Genomic DNA, 18,387 nt, shown 5'->3' with positions numbered 1-18,387 from the left:
CAAAGATGGAAAATCTGCAGAAAAAGGGGAAACTCGTCATCAGATCAGAGAAGCGGTGGAGGGGGGAGAAGGGGGGAGGTGCCCCCCCCCCCCTTCTTCATGTAATATAAAGTCCATTAATTTTTTAAGCTGTATTTAATACATTTTGAGCAGAAAGTTTGGTGCGGTCTGAGTCGGGGGGGGGGGCTCCAGCTGACTGCATGAATATTAATGACGGTGTTACAATGATTAAAGAGGCTTCAGCTCAAATCCAAGACAATCCGACTGTGATCCTGCCCACCGACACCACGCCGACCACGTCGACGCACATGAATTTAAATCCGGACATTAAGCTGAAGTAAAACTTAAAGAGGATGCACACAGGAAGTGGACATAAACAGGGTGAGCTTATAGAAAACACACAATGTTTTGTTATACAGTCAATTACTAATGCGCAGGAAGTGTGTCTTGTCAGTGCAAAAAATAGTCTTTCAGACTAGAAGAAAAAAACTGTCAAATGTCAATTTACTGAATCTTTAAAGAAATAATCAGCAGTTTCATTGATCATGAAATCATTTTTTAGATTTTAGACCTCACAAAATTATTTTGATCTAATAATTGGTTTAAAAAATATTTTCTCGGTCACTTTAAATAAATCTGACATTTTTACTTGGAAAACAGATTTATGATTATATATTGTATCTCTATCTTTGTATATCTGTAATCTTCATTTGCTCACACACTATGACAGTTTCATTTAGGTGAAGAATCAGGTGCGTTTACATACTTTGTATAAATTAATAATAAATTGATTTATTATAGAGCAGTTTTTGTAAATTTTGTAAAAAAAAGATTTATAAACTGATTAAAAGAAATTATGCCAATTTCACAACTCGTGCAGAGAACACACAATCACACATTCCTGCACACACAAACAAAAGCTACTTCAGTTTGTTCAAAGCAGAGACTGCAGCCCCCCCACCACTACCCCATACAATACATAGTGTTTGTGTGTGTGTGAGGACCACCCACTCTGCAGATTAAACACAGTTCACATGACCCCTCCTCCCCCCGCCACCACCGCGCACACACACACACACACACACACACACACACACACACACACACACACACATACATACACACACACACACACACAGTCAGCTTCACTCAGCCTTTGTCGTCGTCTTCTGTCTTTATATTAATGCACTCTGTCTCTGAGTATAAGTGATAAAGCTCTGGATGTTTGCCATTTTTTTTACTCATTTAGAAGTTAACTCCACTTTCATTTCACCTCGTCTTTTATTTTGGTAGTTTGGTTTTATTCTGTCTCGTTATTTTGTAGTTCTTTCTTTTAAATTTACATTTTAAGAATAACTTCAGTTTCTAAATTTTGGCATTTTAAAAAATATACAGACATTGCAACAACCAACTATTGTCTCTACTCACATTTAATTTCTGTCAGTCTGTAACTTGGATTAGTTTTTGTTCGTCTCTACTGGAACCTCCACTTTTTTATAATTTGATGAATCTGTTTTTAATAGCTACTGGACAACATTAGAGGTTTACAGCTCTAAATATAGGTCTTTATGCAGGTTACAGACTGACAGACACTAAATGTGAACAGAACCAATTAACTGTTGGTTGCAATGTCTGCAGTGTTTGAAAATAGCCATAGTTTAGAAAGTTGTCCATTAACAATAAGCTCAATGGTTATGAAAGTGTAAAACGTTTGTTTCGCTTTTTATGAAATCAAACATTCAGCTCAAATTCCATTTGTGTTTTCTGTACACAACTATGATCTGCAGATATTAACTCTTTATGGTTTACTGGAAGTTCACACAAATATTATAATTTGTTAATTTAATATACAATATTGTTTCTGTTCCAGCTGCAGAAGACACCAGTTCATTATCAAATCTTTTTATTTTGTAAAAAAATAAAATATGATCATTTGATGTTTTTTCTCTGCACTGTTGAACAATGCAAGACATTAAACAAAAAGACTCATTAGCTGCAGCTGTAGTTTAGTGGATTGTTCAGTGTTCATCTGTAGTACCATAGGAAATGGATTTATGGATCCATGTTTCCACTTTCATTTCTTATTTTGTGGCATAGCAGAACATAGCAAATTTCACTGTGAAGTATCTTTAGCAGTATGTGTATAGTATTACTGCACTATTGTGACAGAAGAGGGCTGCTGCCACCAAAGAAGAAAAGGGAGACACATATGGAGTGATGATGAGACACTGTGTTTCCTCTGGGTTCATATGGTCGGTTTGATCTGAAGCAGAGCTGCCGACAGACGACGGATTATCACAAGAGACTCATCAAATACTCTGTTTCTTCTTCTGTCACATGATCGGCTCGGCTCAGGTGGTGAAATAACTCAGTTCTTCTGAGACCACTTTTGATGTCAGTAGTGAGATACTGGACTTCTCTCAGACTAAATCAGAACCATAGACCTCATTAAAATCAGCAGAAGTTTCTGTGATCATTTCCTGTTTGCAGTCAGACAAGAATCACTGCATTACTGATCAAAATTCTAAATGAAGTTCAGCAGCCTCTGTTTTCCCTGATTTTTCAATGGATTTGACAGTTTCTAAGTAAACTCCATGAATCAGTTGGTCTGCTGGTGATATGAAACATCAAGATCTCATTCTGTGGGATCAACAACCTCTTGTGAAATTTTTATTTCTCATGGGGGAGGGCACAGGAGAAACTGTACCACTGAGAGGGTGGGTCACTGCTTTACTTTGTGCCCCCCCCCCAAAAAAAAAAACACACACACACACCCCAACTCAAAATGCCACTGGTTGTTTTCTGAGGAGTGTTTACAACTTTCTGAATCATTACAATACCCAACTCTAATCCCGATGTAGTAGCTGCTTAGATTTAACACAACCTAACAGAAAGAGGTTAGAATATTTCAGAGCAAAATAAACTTTATACTTAAGACTTTAATTCTTTTTAATCATTAATAACTTGAGCAGTAGTAGTATTACTATATTATAGTATTACTATACTATACTATATTACTTTACTATAATTCAGGCAGTAATGGATGTTGATGTTCATTTTGGTCTGTATGAAAGAGCAGAGCTCCCCCAATTGGACAAACGGACCCATTACACTCTCCTCACTTACAAAATGATGCTTAGCTAGTTATAGAAAACTGGAACCAAATTCAGTTCTAGACAGAAACCAGGCTCATAAAAAACTAAAGTTTTTTTGTATTTTTTGTTTATTTATTGCCATTTGTTATTTGTTCATTAATTGAATGTTAATGATCAATCATTGAGCCATTTTCTTTAGTCCCCTCCTCAGGTTGGCTCTGTTTTGTTTGGGAAAATCAGTGCCTCCCAGATCCTCCTCTAATGTATAAGTGTTTGTGAGATGCAGTTCTACTCTACAGGGTGTAGTAGCTTGAAATAATAGCAACAGAAATAGTAATTAAAAATAAAATAAAATAATAATAATAATAACATTATTATTATTATTATTATTATTATTATTATTATTATTATTATTATTATTAATAGTAGAATTTACCTTTGTACATGTCCACCAGAGAGTCCCTGAGCTCTTTGCTGTGCGTCCATGTTGACAAACTTGTTTCCTCTGGACCCTCTAATCTGGTTTGTCTGGAAACATGAAACAATAATTGCTGAACCATATACAGTTAGCGAAACCAGTTTAACTCAGCTGTTCTCCAGTCAGTCACATGTTCCTGAAGCCTATTGGCCGTTTAATCTGCACCATGCTACATTCCCCCAGTCCAGACCACAGTCTGTCAGGGTCACAATTAGACCACATTGAAGATGTTGGGGGTTGTTGTCATGGAGACATTACGTGGTAAACATTTGAAACAAATGATCAATTAGAGAAAACAGTGAGCAAAGCAGTTACACAACCAGTAAACCAATCAGTAAACCTGACAAAAAGAAAGTAAAGCTGTTTTTTCCTGAAGCTTTAGCTGGACTCTATTTCACAGCATGCTGAGCCAGAGAGATCAACTAATAAACCTTCCAAACACGGTGCTGAAGCTGGACTCCATTCAGCCTGATCTACTAAGAACAGGTTAGTTAGTCTGAGGTCACTTGTTGTTCCTGTGACAGCTGACTCGCACTCTTACTTGTCGCTGAGTCGCTGCTGTAGGTCTATGATTTTCTGCTTAGCTCTCTGCAGAGCAGTGTGAATGTCCACAGCTCTGTTGCTGGATGCCATCCACACACCTGGAACCGACTGTCTCCATGACAACCACAAGTGCCACAACACTTCATGTCACTTCGCCAAAAAGGGAGAGGACGGTTTTGATTGGCCAACAGCTAAAGACAGCAGGTGAAATATTGATGTGCTTAGCATCAGGTGTCTCAGGTGTGTCTTGTGACATACCAGGGTTCAGTGATTATATATTATTTATTATCATTAATTACAATAAATTATTTGTAGTTGCTGACTTCACACTGATGGAAAGCTCTGATTGGTCAGTCTATACCTCCATCAAGTTCAATAATAAACACAATGAAGACAGATTCATTGATCAATTGTTTATTGATTATTGATTATATCAAATAAAATATATCAAACAAAAACTGTTATCCCGTCTTCTTCGTTTCTGCTTCCTGCAGCAGTTTGTTTAGCAGGGCGACATCCACTCGATGTTTCATCACAAACTGTCCATTGAGGTGGAACACAGGTATGTCATACTTGTAACGCTCCAACCACAGCCTGTTTTCTGGAAGACTGATGTCCAACTGCTGCAGGACAAACTGAGATAGAAAGATAATAGAAAACATGGAAATCACACAATCACCAACATATGACAACTCTGCAGAGACCAAACATGAAGCAGAACAACTGGTGGTCTAAACTACAACTAAAGTTCGATTTGATGGTAAATGTGAGGGTGTGAGGCTCACTCTGTGTTTGAATGGTTCCAATTTTTCTTTTGCCTCATCGCACAGAGGACACGGATCCTGTAGAGCAACACACAGATCTGATGAAATGCATAAACCTCACAATATACAGGTAGTAACATAGATTATGTAAAGGATAAAATGTCAGGGTGACAAGATTTTACAGTGGTTCTAAAGGCTTTATTCGTGAAGCCTTTAGAATTTTCTCAATTTTTAAGTAGATATTACAAAATATAAAATCATGATTTTTGGTTAAGAAAATGATCCAATCTTAAATGTGTATGGCAAAAGTATGTGAATCTATGCCTTGATCACTAGCTGTGACCCACTTTTGTAGCAATAATTATTACAGTCGTGCAAAAGTTCATCATGCGCCTCTTTCAATTCTGTTTTTTGGTTAAAACACAATAAATTTCATCAGATCAAAACAAGTCTTAGTATTAGGCAAATGCAACCTCGAACAACAATAATATATAACTTTTTTCTACTATTGCCATTTTATAAAAAAATAAAATATAGACAATACCCCACATGATTCAAAAGATCCACCTTTTGCAGCAGTAATGTTAAGTAATCGTTTCCTGTATGACTTTATCAGTTTCTCACATTGTTGTGGAGAAATTTTGGCATATTCTTTTTCTTTTTCCTGGCACCCTTTCAAACAATCTGTACTTGTTCAGTCTTCGTCTAACTGTGCTTTCATGGACTTGAACATTTGACATGCTCGCTGAGCCCTTTAGGGTCTGAGATGGATTTTGGTTTTTACCTTGAATTTAAGCTAAGCTTAGTAAAGGTATAGAGTTACCTTGGTAAAGAGAGTGAGAGTGGGTAAAGTGTTGGTAGAAAATAGTCGGAGAAGATGCAGGGCTGCAGGTTCACACACAGGAAGAGTCTTTGGGAAAAACATTTTATCTGAGAATAAAAGAAAGAAAAACTGTTACTGACCTTAACAGGCAGCCCACCAATCACAGAGCACTAAAAAGCCCAAAGTCACTCTCTCAGTCAGGAGGCAGCATGATTAGTTCAGCCACAAATTATACAAGATGGTTCAGCTGCTAGCAAAGCCTGTTAGCATGCTGTCTTTCTATGTTTTAACCAGTTGGGTGAGCGACCAGGCTATCAGACAAACATTAAAGTAAATGTTAAATACCAACTAGAAAAGGCAATTTCCAAGGAAATTACGTGGGAGAGCTGTCAAGCCGCCTGGCAGATGCCGACCAATCGGAAGCCGCCGAGGGCAGACGCTTCCGCACGTTCAAAGGAGGCAGAGTGTGTGTGTGTGTGTGTGTGTGTGTGTGTGTGTGTGTGTGTGTGTGTGTGTGTGTGTGTGTGTGTGTGTGTGTGTCTCCACTATGTCTCTTTCTAAGTATCTAAGTTTGAACGTTCAAAGCCGCAAACAACGAAGAGAGAAATATGAACAAAAGACACAAAACAAAAGAAGATGACAATAAAAACAAAAGTCCAGGAAAAGTTGAATTCAGAAAAGAAAAAGTAATGGAGAAAGTAACAATGGAGGAAGTAAATAAGTAAAAAGTTGATATTTAAAGTAAAAAGAAACAAAGGAAGAAGCTAAGTAAAAACTTAATATTAACAGTTTAAAGAAAAGAGAACAAGTTGAAATAACAAAAGTTCCAGCTGTGTGCGTTACCATGACAATGACTGCTGCCTGCCTGCTGAGTTATGAGCCAAATGCAAAGACAGGCTGTGAAAGTGCTAAGACTTGCCTTGCAAAGTTCAAAATATGTAAAAGTATTATGTTAAAATATGTTTTAAAAAAATATGTAAAAGTATTAGTCCTATCGAAAAAATGTAAAAACTGTAAGCGGCAAAAGGCTTCAAGAAACACAGTGATGTACTTTGTTTGAAGATACTGCATAAAATAAAGGCATCGTGGCAATTTTAAAACTGCCCCCCGTTTGTGATTTGAGGAGAATTTTAGAATCTCTGTTATAATGGGCTCCAATGGGAGTTTGAGACGGCACTCTCTCTGCTTCTGGACACTTACAGAAAGAACCGTAAGTCCTCTCACTATGAGAGTTACATTTAATGAAAGAAGACTACCTACGTTTTGATGTATAGTTTCTTTATGTAAGATTAAAGTTGACTGAAGGAAAGAAGAAAAAGTAGGAAAAAGTTGATAAAAGCAGAAGCTGAAAAGTTAGAGTGCGTGTGATGTCACCCACTCTAGCTGCTCCAACATTCCGCAAAACACACTAATGGAGGAGTTGAAAAAGCTCCAAAAAAGGTGCCTAAAACTAAAACTGTGATTATTCACAGTATAAAAGATACAAAGAAGCTGATCAAAAGAGGCAAGTTGAAGGGAAGTTTTAAGTGCCTTTCATTCATTTTCTATGGGAAAAGAACTTGATAAAAAGTGAAATATAATAAAAAGTATAAAAGTTATTATTGAGAAAAGTAACAGCCTATATCTCCTAAAAGTGACCTACGTTTAGGAAGTGGAACGACGTTTCTACGGTAAACCGTCTAGGACTAGGTAGCGACCAAAAAAGGCGAAATAAGAAAAATAATAATACAGATAAAGGATCTCATAAGTGTTAGACTGCCACTAATTATTCATTTAGCAGACGCTTTAGTGACTTTCAAGTAAGTAGCAGACACTATGGACAATTTGGGTTTTCAGTGTCTTGCCCAGGAAAACTTCAACTTGTAGGCAGGAAGACCAGGAGTCGAACAACTCACCCTGTGGCTCATGGATGACTGTCTTACCAGCTGAGCTACAGTTGCCCCTATTGGACACACAAACAGATCTTTATTTGCCCTATAACAAAGAGAAAGAAGAAAAAATGCTCTGCTATGGTTGTAAAAAGTTAGATCAGTATCTGATATAGTGTGACAGGAGCATCAAAACAAAGACTTGAGCATAGTCATAGGCTTAGGCTGTAATATTTCCATTTGTTTTTATCTAGACAAAAAATGGTAAATGGTAAAGACATTTATTAAGTTCAATAAAAGCATGTTTCCAACATCAAGTAATAATATTTATCAACTGTAATCACAATACTGAAAAAAATATAAATAATCCACTCACAGGAATCACATGATCATTGCTTGTGATGTGCTTAGCATTAACGAAAGATCATCAATTACCTGTAATTTGCTTATTGACTGGATAACACTACATCTACAAACATCAACATTTTAGATCATTATTAATCATGTATTAAGGTAAAAACAAAAGGTCATAGGTGGAGATCTATTTTGCATGTAACTGCAACTAATAATACACTTCATTAAGGAATCTGCAGATTATTTTCTCCTTTAATCAGTTTGTAAAAAAATGCCGGTCTCCATGGTATAGTTCGCAAAAACGCAACTTAAAACAGGCAACACGAAAGTTAAAAAGGAAGTGGCGTTCCAGAAATTTTGAAGAATCTCATTTAGCCTGGAAAAACTGTTTAAAAACCTACAAAAAGGCTCTCCATGATGCCAGAACATCATTAATAGAGGAAAACAAAAACAACCCCCCGGTTTCTTTTCGTCACTGTAGCCAGGCTGACTAAGACACATGGTTCTGTTGAGCCTAGTTTTCCCTTAACTCTGAGCAGCAATGACTTCATGACTTTCTATAGGAATAAAATTGTAGCTATTAGAGAAACAATTCACCAGATCCTCCCCCCAAATATTACAGATAGATCTTCACGTACAACATTGCTAGAATCACCAATAAGGCCCCTATCCGTCTTAGACTGCTTTTTACCCATAGATCTCGCTGAGCTAACTACAATTATTACCTCATGTAAACCAACAATCTGTCTGCTAGACCCTATTCCAACTAAACTACACAAGGAAGCTTTCCCCTTAATAGATATTGTTGTGTTAGATATCGTCAATCTATCTTTAGAAACAGGCTACCACTAACTATGTACCGCCAATTACAGACCAATATCTAATCTCCCCTTTATTTCTAAAATCCTTAAAAAAAGAAAATCGCAAAACAATTATGTGACCACCTTTACAGGAATAATTTGTATGAAGACTTTCAGTCAGGATTTAGAGTTCGTCATAGTACAGAAACAGCACTGGTAAAAGTCACCAACGATCTTCTCTCAGGCTGATCCTGTCTGTGGTTCTATTCCCAGTACTTCCTGGCTTCGTATCGAAGTGTCCTTGGGCGCGGTGTTTGAGTGTGTGTGAATGGGGAAATGAGAAGCAATATTGTAAAGCGCTTTGAATATAAGCAGCCTTTTTCCATTATCTAAGTAACTAGTGTACATTTTTTGATCTAGACTAGAAGTTACCAGACATGTTATGAGTTAATCAACTGTTCCCACACATCATTAGATAAAAGATTGCGCTCTATTTAGCAGTCCTACAATGTATTTTCTCTTCATTAAGATTCCTATTGTACTACATGATACAGGCGTTTATTTTATCTGCTCCCTTTTTAAGCTAGCTGAACAGAAATACCTTGTATATGCAGGTCAGATACAGAACAAAACTTTATGGCACTTATTCCTTTTTATGGAATTATCTATAAACAAATATCCTACAAAAAAAATAAGTTATAAAACTTAATTTATAGGAATTATCCATAACACTATCACTCAAGAGATGTTTTTTCTTTTTTTTGCGCTGCTTTTAAGCAACTTCTGACGTCTACGAGCTGGAGAAGGTGCTACCCAACAAAAAGATCCTGAATTATATTGCAAATTTGAGCCCCCACCACCAGACCTTTCACCGCATCATCCTATGTTTTGCGTTGCATTTCTTGTAATAAGGTGCAGGAAAATTCAACTTCATTTGACTTGTAACCATGAATGATTTTCTGCTTTTATTTAGACTTAGGAGCCTAGTGTCTCAGTGGGTAGACCATCGGGTTAGGATGCAGAAGGCCATGGGATTGTATCCCATCCAATAAGGTGTGGCCCCACCCAGCCATAGAGGGCGACCTTGGTGCCAGTCCTGAGCCCAGCAAAATGGGAGGGCTGTGGCAGGAAGGGTATCCAGCGTAAAAACCCATACCAAATCAACTTGCGTAACATGTTCTGCTGTGCCAACACCGGAAGGTACAAGCCGAAAGCCATTGATTTTTAATAAATAGCAGAGCTCAGTTAGGTGCGTAACAGCCAGGCTGATCCTGTCTATGAACTGATCCTGCCAGTTAGCTTAGAATCTTGACTCAATCTACACTCAGTACCCCCTACTGACAAGTGAAAGCAAAATTTTAGAAATGTCTGTAATTTTATAAAAAAAGAAAAAAGAAAAGAAAAACGTCATTGGCCTAAGTACTCAGACCCGTTTCAGACTTTTCGAAGCACCTTTGGTGCAAATTACAGCCTTGAGTCTTTTTGGGTATGATACAAGCTTTGCACAGTGGAATTGAGGAATCTTCTGCCATTCTTCATTTATGTAGCCTTCCGCAGCCTTACAATAATGCTGTGTCTGAGCTCTGCTGGCAGTTTGTTTGACATTATGGGTTTTGTTCTGATACAGTAGCACTGTCAGATGTGAGGCCTTCTATAGAGACGTGTGTGTCTAAGGTATGTCATCAATTTCATTTACCACAGGATTCCAGTCAAGGTGTAGAAACATCTCAGCAATGATCCAAAACAATTGGGGCCACCTGAGCTAAATTTCAAGTGTTGTTGTCAAGGGTCTGAATATGTAGGCCAATGTGATATTTCAGTTTTTTTTTTCATAAATTTGCAAAATTATTTGACAAAAAAATGTTATAATTACATTTTCGCTTTTTCATTATGGGGTACTGGGTATACATTCAGAAAAACACAACAACTGTAATATCAGGCAACAAAATTGAAAAAGGTGAAGGAGATCTGAATAGTGTCTTAATGCACTGTAGCTATAGTTTGTCAGCAGCCATGAGAGCTGCTCGCTCTAAAGAGAGCCAATCTACTCAGACTGTACATTTAACCTGAGTGATCAGGCCACAGTTCAACTAATTCTTTTAAAAGCATTTCAGCGAATCTAGGCGGGGGCTAGAATGTCCGCCGGACTTAACATAGTTAACTATAGATTCCAATCGTTTAACGACAGACATAAATAGCTCCCAGACAAAGCAGAAAAGGTAACTTTAGCATTAGCTACATAAGTGTTAATATTAAACACTAGCTACAACCTACAATAATTTGTAAAAACACATTTACTAACCATTCACAAATGTCCTCTTGCATTTGAAGATTCTGTAAAATTCTGCAGGTGCCTCTGCTGCCTCCAGATAAAACAAGTGAGGTAAAAAATTACATCCATAGATTAAATGAAAATGCTTTATGATATTCTGATGATGTTGCTCCTGTGTTTTTGTTGTTATTGGGAGAGTTTTTGGTAACATGGAAACAACACAAACACTTGTTGGGCAGCTATAGGTCAGTTGGTAGGACAGTTGTCCACAGATCGCAGGGTCAGTGGTTTGATTCCCGTTCCCTCCTGACTATGTATCAAAGTGTCATTGGGCAAGACACTGAACCCCAAGTTGCTCCCGGTGAGTCAGGTGAGCGTGTATGTGAATGAGAAGCTACATTGTAAATTGCTTTAGATTTAAATTACTACATGAAAATGATTTAGGAGGTAATTTAGGACACATCCAAGATGTATAAAAACGAGTGAAAAGGGGTTTACAGGGCATACAGAAGATATTCCCAGCGCTCAACTTTTTCCACATTTTGTTATTTCACAGCTTTATTCCAAAATCAAATTCATTATTTTCCTCAAAATTCTACAAACAATACCCCATAATGACAATGTGAAAGAAGTTTGTTTGAAATCTGTGTCCTTGAGTGGTCTAGCCAGAGCCCCGACTTGATCCCAATTGTACATCTCTGCAGAGATCCGAAAATGTCTTCATGTTCGACATGGCTACATGTTGAAGTGTTCTTGGGCAAGACACTGAACCCCAAGTTGCTCCCGGTGGGTCAGGTGAGCATCTTGCATGGCAGCCACAGCCATCGGTGTGTGAGTGTTTGTTTGAATGGGTGAATGGGAATCAACATTGTAAAGCGCTTTGGATAAAAGCGCTATATAAGTGGACATTTACATTTTACCATTTATCCAACCTGATGGAGCTTGAAAGGTACTGCAAAGAAGAATGGGAGAAACTGCACAAAAATAGGTGTGCCATGCTTGTAGCATCGGACTCGTGCGGTAAGGCATTGGCGGACTCGTGCGTTAAACATATTGCGTCACTTCCTGTTTCTGCACACTCTTGGGTTTCTACCGAAGGACTGTTTTAATTGTAGCTCTTATTTTTACTTAAATAAGTGATTTCTTCACACAAGAATTAATACTTGAGTCATAACATACGCTTGTATTACACAAGCACCTGCTCTTGTAAAACTAAAGTTTACAAATTCCCAATTTCACCTATATTAGCTTTGTTAGCTTAGCAGTTATCCGTTAGCAATGGCTTCTCTGTCTCCCTCCCGGTATGTCTCATCTTCGGTTTTTCTTCTGCTTCCTTTAGTGATAATAGTATATATAATAAGTGTAAGGTTTTTGCAGCTTTGGAGGCGAGTCTCACGGAATTGGAACCGCGGCGCCGCACCATGGAAACCAACTCAGCTAGTCAGGCCCCGGTAGCTGTTGCGGGCCGACCTAGCAGAGACCCTGCTAGCTGTCCCCCGGCAGTTCCCGAGCAGCCGGGAAGTCATGGATGGATGACGGTTTGTAAGAGATCTAATGCTAAACAGACACCCGAGGTTCACCACCAGTCGGTTCATGTTTCTAATCAATTTTCCCCACTCAGCGACACACCTGCTGAGAAACCAACTTTTGATTGAATTTTCAGATTTTCTAACTGATTTAGTGCTTAGTACAGATAAAGTCATTATAGTGGGTGACTTTAACATTCATGTAGATGCTGACACTAACTGCCTCAACACTGCGTTTAATTCATTATTAGATTCAATTGCTTTTTCCCAAAATGTAAATAAACCCACGCACTGTTTCACTTAAGACCTTGTCCTTACGTATGGAATTGAAGCGGATAATTCAACAATATTTCCTCACAACTCTCTTCTGTCTGACCATTTTTTAATAACATTTGAATTTGAATTTTGACTATACACTATAGCAGATACTTCAGTGGAAAAGCTGTCAACAAATTTAAAGTAATTATTATTTCATCATTTTCTTCACTATTTGTCAATACAATGAAAAGTAGCCACCTTAATGTTACTCCTGCACAAGTAGATTATCTTGTTGACAATTCTGCAGCCTCACTACGTACAATACTCAATAGTGTTGCCCCTCTGAAAAAGAAGGGAGTAAACCAGAAGAGACGATCTCCATGGTATAGTTTGCAAACACGCAACTTAAAACAGGCAACACGAAAGTTAAAAAGGAAGTGGCGTTCCAGAAATTTAGAAGAATCTCATTTAACCTGGAAAAATAGTTTAAAAATGTACAAAAAAGCTCTCTGTGATGCCAGAACAGCATTTTATTCATCATTAATAGAAGAAAACAAGAACAACCCCTGGTTTCTGTTCAGCACTATAGCCAGGCTGAATAAGAGCCATAGTTCTGTTGAGCCTAGTTTTCCCTTAACTCTGAGCAGCAATGACTTCATGACTTTCTTTAGGAATAAAATTGTAGCTATTAGAGAAATAATTCACCAGATCCTGCCCCCAAATATTACAGATAGATCTTCATGTACAAAATTGCTAGAATCATCAGTAAGGCCCCAATCCCTCTCAGACTGCTTTTTACCCATAGATCTCTCTGAGCTAATTTCAATTATTACCTCATCTAAACCAACAACCCGTCTGCTAGATCCTATTCCAACTAAGCTGCTCAAGGAAGCTTTACCCTTAATAGATACGTTCATATTAGATATCATCAATCTATCTTTAGAAGCAGGCTATGTACCACCGGCCTATAAGGTAGCTGTAATTAAACCACTACTTAAAAAACCCTGTCTTGACCCAGGTGTTTTAGCCAATTACAGACCAATATCTAATCTCCCCTTTATTTCTAAAATAATTGAAAAAGTAGTTGCAAAACAATTATGTGACCACCTTCATAGGAATGGCTTCAGATAACAGACCCATCTCTATACTTGCACAGAAAGGTTAGCTATGGAGTTCCACAAGGCTCTGTGTTAGGACCAATACTTTTTACTTTATATGTGTCTCCTTCAGTGAACATTATTAGAAAGAACTCCATAAATTATCCACTGCTATGCTGATGATACCTAGCTATATTTATCTATGGAACCAGATGAAAATAATCAGTTAATAAAGCTTCAAGCATGCCAACAAGACATAAAGCCCTGGATGTCCCATAATTTTTTACTTCTAAACTCAGACAAAACTGAAGTCATAGTATTTGGGCCCAAAAATCTCAGAGATATAATGTTTTTAGTCTAGAAGGCATAATTCTGGCCTCCAGTACTACTACAAGGAACCTTGGAGTTATTTTTGACCAGGATTTGTCCTTTACCTCACATATAAAACAAATCTCTATAACAGCCTTCTTCCACCTACGGAACATTGCCAAAATTAGGAGCATCCTGTCTCAAAGTGATGCCGAAAAACTGGCATTTGTTACCTCTAGGTTGGACTACTGTAATTCCCTACTTTCAGGATGCCCCAGAAACTTCCTAAAGAGTCTGCAATTATTCCAAAATGCTGCAGCAAGAATGCTGACTGGAACTACCAAGAGAGATCATATTTCACCTTCACTGGCTTCTCTCCATTGGCTTCCAATTAAATCTAGAATAGAATTTAACCCTGCTTCTTACATATAAAGCTCTGAATGGTCAGGCTCCATCATATATAGAAGATTTCATACCACCATATGATCCCAGTAGACCACTTCATTCTCAGAATGCAGACCTACTTGTGGTTCCCAGAATTTCCAAACGTAGAATGGGAGGTAGAGCCTTTAGCTATCAATGTCCTCTCCTGTGGAACCAGCTCCCAGTACAGATTCGTGAAGCAGACACCCTGTCTACTTTTAAATTTTATATTTTTCTGTTTTCCAGGTTTGATTTTTAAACTGAAAATGGACACCATTTTGGTTTGGTGCCCATTTTGGTTTCATTTTAAAATGGAGAAAAAAAAAGAACCATACACAGATTGTCTATATTATTTTTTCACCATTTTTGCTTTGAGGACAAAATTATAAAATGAACCATTACTTGTTTTTTTGTTTGAAAGCAAGCAAGAAAGCAAGTTTTTTTTTAATACAAATTAACAAATAAACAGATTCTCAAGCATCTTGTCTGGAACAACATGTAATTTCTAGGTCATATCCCCAAAACTAATTGCCCGTCTTTCTATATTTTTTGTGACACAACTTTTTTAGATTCTAATTTGTTTCATCTGCTATTTAAAATCATTCAAAAACTAGTAAATTTGTGTTTTTTAATACTACTTTATTTCTTAACCTGTTTTCCAAACCTGTAAGTTGCATTCTCTTAATAAAATTGTAAAACAAGTAGAAGTAGCAACATCTCTATCCTCCATTGACCTATTGTGGTAAAGGGCTTCAGGTGTAGAGACATGGTTTGTGGCGCTACAGACAACTATATTGATTCATTGAGGAAAAGGCAACAACACTGCCTGTATGTCCATACATGGTTTATATGAGGTAATTACTTTGCAACACTGATGGAAAATCACTTAGAAGTGTTTCTATGTGACATTTATGTTTATCTAACAGCATCACATACTGTTTAAAATAGGCTGTTTTCTGTGTGGGGTATTTGTACTTTCATACTTTACATACATTTTAAATAATGCACTTTTGTACTTCAACTTGAGTGAATTATTTGAAGTTATACTTGCAGAGGTGATTTTTTAGACAAAACTTTCACTTTCTTGAGTATTGAGAAAGTGAATTGAGTATCAAGTATTTTTTTTACTTCTACCACGTCTGGCTACCTCCGACTACCTGAAGGGCTGTGCAAGAAATGGTGGCATGTAAAGGCCCATTTATAGGTTTAGGTGTATCTGTCGATACACCAAAACGTTGACGCGGACCTATGCTTGAATACATTCGCACATGTGTGTCTTGTACTTGAATGGCAGATGTACGTATCCACAAGAGGGCAGCATTATGTTTAACAAGCCTCAATTAGCTAAAAACGAACAAATAATATAGAAACTACATTTCACAACACTCAACGTCTGTAAAGGCAAATGGGGATTTCAATGATAAAATGGACCAGAATAACTTTTTCCAAAAATTGTGAAACTAGTTAACCCATGTGAAGTATAGTATGTTATCAAACCCAGCCTCTTCTTATCCTTTTTTTTTTTTTTTTTTTTAATTGCCTTTTTGGAAACAAAAAAGTCTTAAGGTAAGAAACACATTTCAAATCACAGTGAAAACAAAATGAATACACAAAACACTAAATAAAGCAGCATTTTATGTGAAATTACGGAGAAGAATAAATCGGCCTTAATGTAAAGTACAGCTGTTTCAGAGCAAATAATAGTGATGGCCAAATAATAAGTATCAATTCTCTGGTCTTGATACTCGCCGGACAATATTTTTGCTATTTGTTTTTACTCTTGAGACATTTGGGCATTAAATTTATGCGTGAAAACTTTCTGATGGTCTTCTGTGTCACATGATTATAGCAGCCAATCAGATGTCAGAGCTGAAGGCTCAGTTTGCAGCCTCAGTCAAGCACTGCCTCAAGCCTCACTCTGCTGCTCAGAGTGAGCAACTCCATGGCAGCATGGCTGGCAGAGAGAAAGAAAAGCAAAGTGTGGTGCTATTTTTACACCAAAAATAATGCCATTTTCTCCGCCTGCAAAAAGGTGCTGCTATCCGTCTGAATTCTCTTTCTGTGTAATAAAAACAAATAATCATTTAGCATTTTGTTGTTGACAACCTAACTGCTAATGTTGAGGATGATGATGAGGCTGCTAGTGTTGTGATGATGATGATGATGATGTCGTGTTATGATGTTTCACTGGTTTAATGCAGGTTCTTAAGCACTATGTTGATCTTCCAATTTAAGAAATTTTATTAACTTTGTAGTAAAATGTAGTCTAATTATTTTTATTATAATTTACAAAGGTTTATTTTAGTCTTACTTTTATTTAATTTACTCATTGGTCTATTTTATTAGAATTGTCAAAACAACTCTTTAAAGTATTTATGTTCATTAGTTTTAAACATATTGTCCTTGCATTAAAGTTAATAATAAACACAGTGTGCAATCACTGTGATTTTCCTGGTATTGATGAAAAAGTACTACAAACTAACGGCATCGTATCGAAAGGACAAATTATGGCATCGCCCATCCCCGGCAGAGAAGACTGATTTACCTTCATCGATTTTGAATGTCAGATTGAACAGAGATCAGATCTAAATGTGTTTCCCGTGCCACCATCTTCACTCAACACAACTCAGAAACCCTTCAGTTACAGATGTAATACCAAGGAAAATCTCTGCAAGTATTTTATATGGGTGTCACTGAACGTGAGAATTTTAAACAAAACAAAACTGCCTTTGTATCAGGTGGTTCTTATGTTTGTTCCCCTGCGGGCAAGATTGTAGCTTCACAAACATTTGCGTAGCGGAGCCTTACAGACTTTTAAACGTCATCCTGTTCTCTGCTTCTGATTTTCTAAACTTAAATTCAACCTTTTGAGTCTGAAGATAAACTTAAACATAATTTAGGCAGAAACCAGTAGACCCGTGTGCTTTTCTGCTAAATGTCAGGAATATTTCAATCTTTTATCTAGTCTGTATTTTTTTTTTTTTTATCCAGCAGGATTTGCTGATTTAAACGAGTTCAATTTTAATAAGTTTTGATTCTCGTTTCAACCAACAAAAATAAATCGAAAAACCCTGCGTTAGCCCGGGTTACTCCAGTGTAACTCCCGTGTTTAACTTCAGTTAAATCACTCGTAGCTTGTAGCTTGTAGGTAATACCGACAGGGTTCCACATGTCGGGACCCGTCGAAGAACTCACCCTTTGGTTCCTTCTGAACAGTGGCGGTCCAATACCGGAAGGAAAGCCCGTTGAAATATTCTGGTTCCGGTAATTTAAACAAATTTTCTGTTAAAATTTGACCTAAGTTTGGACTAAGCATAAACACAGGGTAGCTCTTCTTCGCCTACTACCTTTGCTGCTTCTTCGTGTGCTGTTCAAATTCACCTCACTAAACCCCTGTTCAGGAAAATACCGCCACCTGTTGCACCATTTGGAATCCGATAGGAGATATATGCTTTGTCAATATGACAGAGACAATTATTCACAAAAGCTGAAAGCTGAAATCCATATCTTGAAACCTATAAAAGTGTCTGAAATGTTTCCCATTCAAATGGTATTTTGAGTATTTTTTAAAATTTGAATAAATTCTTAATTTTCTTTTTTTCTTTTATAAATGTAACATAGTTAAGAAGTATTTATGTTGTAATCTTGCTAAATGGGATAACTGCAGCGCCTGCTGTCGCAAAATTGCACCTGAATGTATTAGTAAAAGGAAGGTATTATGAGTAATCCTTACTTTTTAATTACATAAATGTTGAACTACAGTTATTGGGGTAGATA

General features: G+C 37.2%; 1 protein-coding gene across 2 annotated transcripts in view; it reads right to left on the bottom strand.

Annotated features, from left to right (window-relative positions):
* The window catches only part of mipol1 (mirror-image polydactyly 1), a 56,061-nt gene extending 38,115 nt beyond the window's left edge, over positions 1-17,946 (bottom strand). The window contains exons 1-2 of one of the 2 annotated variants that reach the window (XM_067479451.1): positions 17,806-17,946; positions 3,532-3,623 (exon numbers count right to left, since the gene is read on the bottom strand). In XM_067479451.1, coding sequence (XP_067335552.1) covers positions 3,532-3,581 — 50 coding nt within the window. In that variant the 5' untranslated portion in view covers positions 3,582-3,623; positions 17,806-17,946. The remainder of the gene's footprint in view (positions 1-3,531; positions 3,624-17,805) is intronic. The other variant, XM_067479450.1, reaches the window with a different exon arrangement.
* Between the last annotated feature and the right edge of the window lie 441 nt (positions 17,947-18,387).

This window comes from Channa argus, chromosome 16 (genome assembly GCF_033026475.1).
Source record: "Channa argus isolate prfri chromosome 16, Channa argus male v1.0, whole genome shotgun sequence".
Taxonomy (NCBI): domain Eukaryota; kingdom Metazoa; phylum Chordata; class Actinopteri; order Anabantiformes; family Channidae; genus Channa; species Channa argus.
The sequence above is the reverse complement of the archived record's forward strand: the minus strand, read 5'-3'. Positions and strand labels throughout refer to the sequence as shown.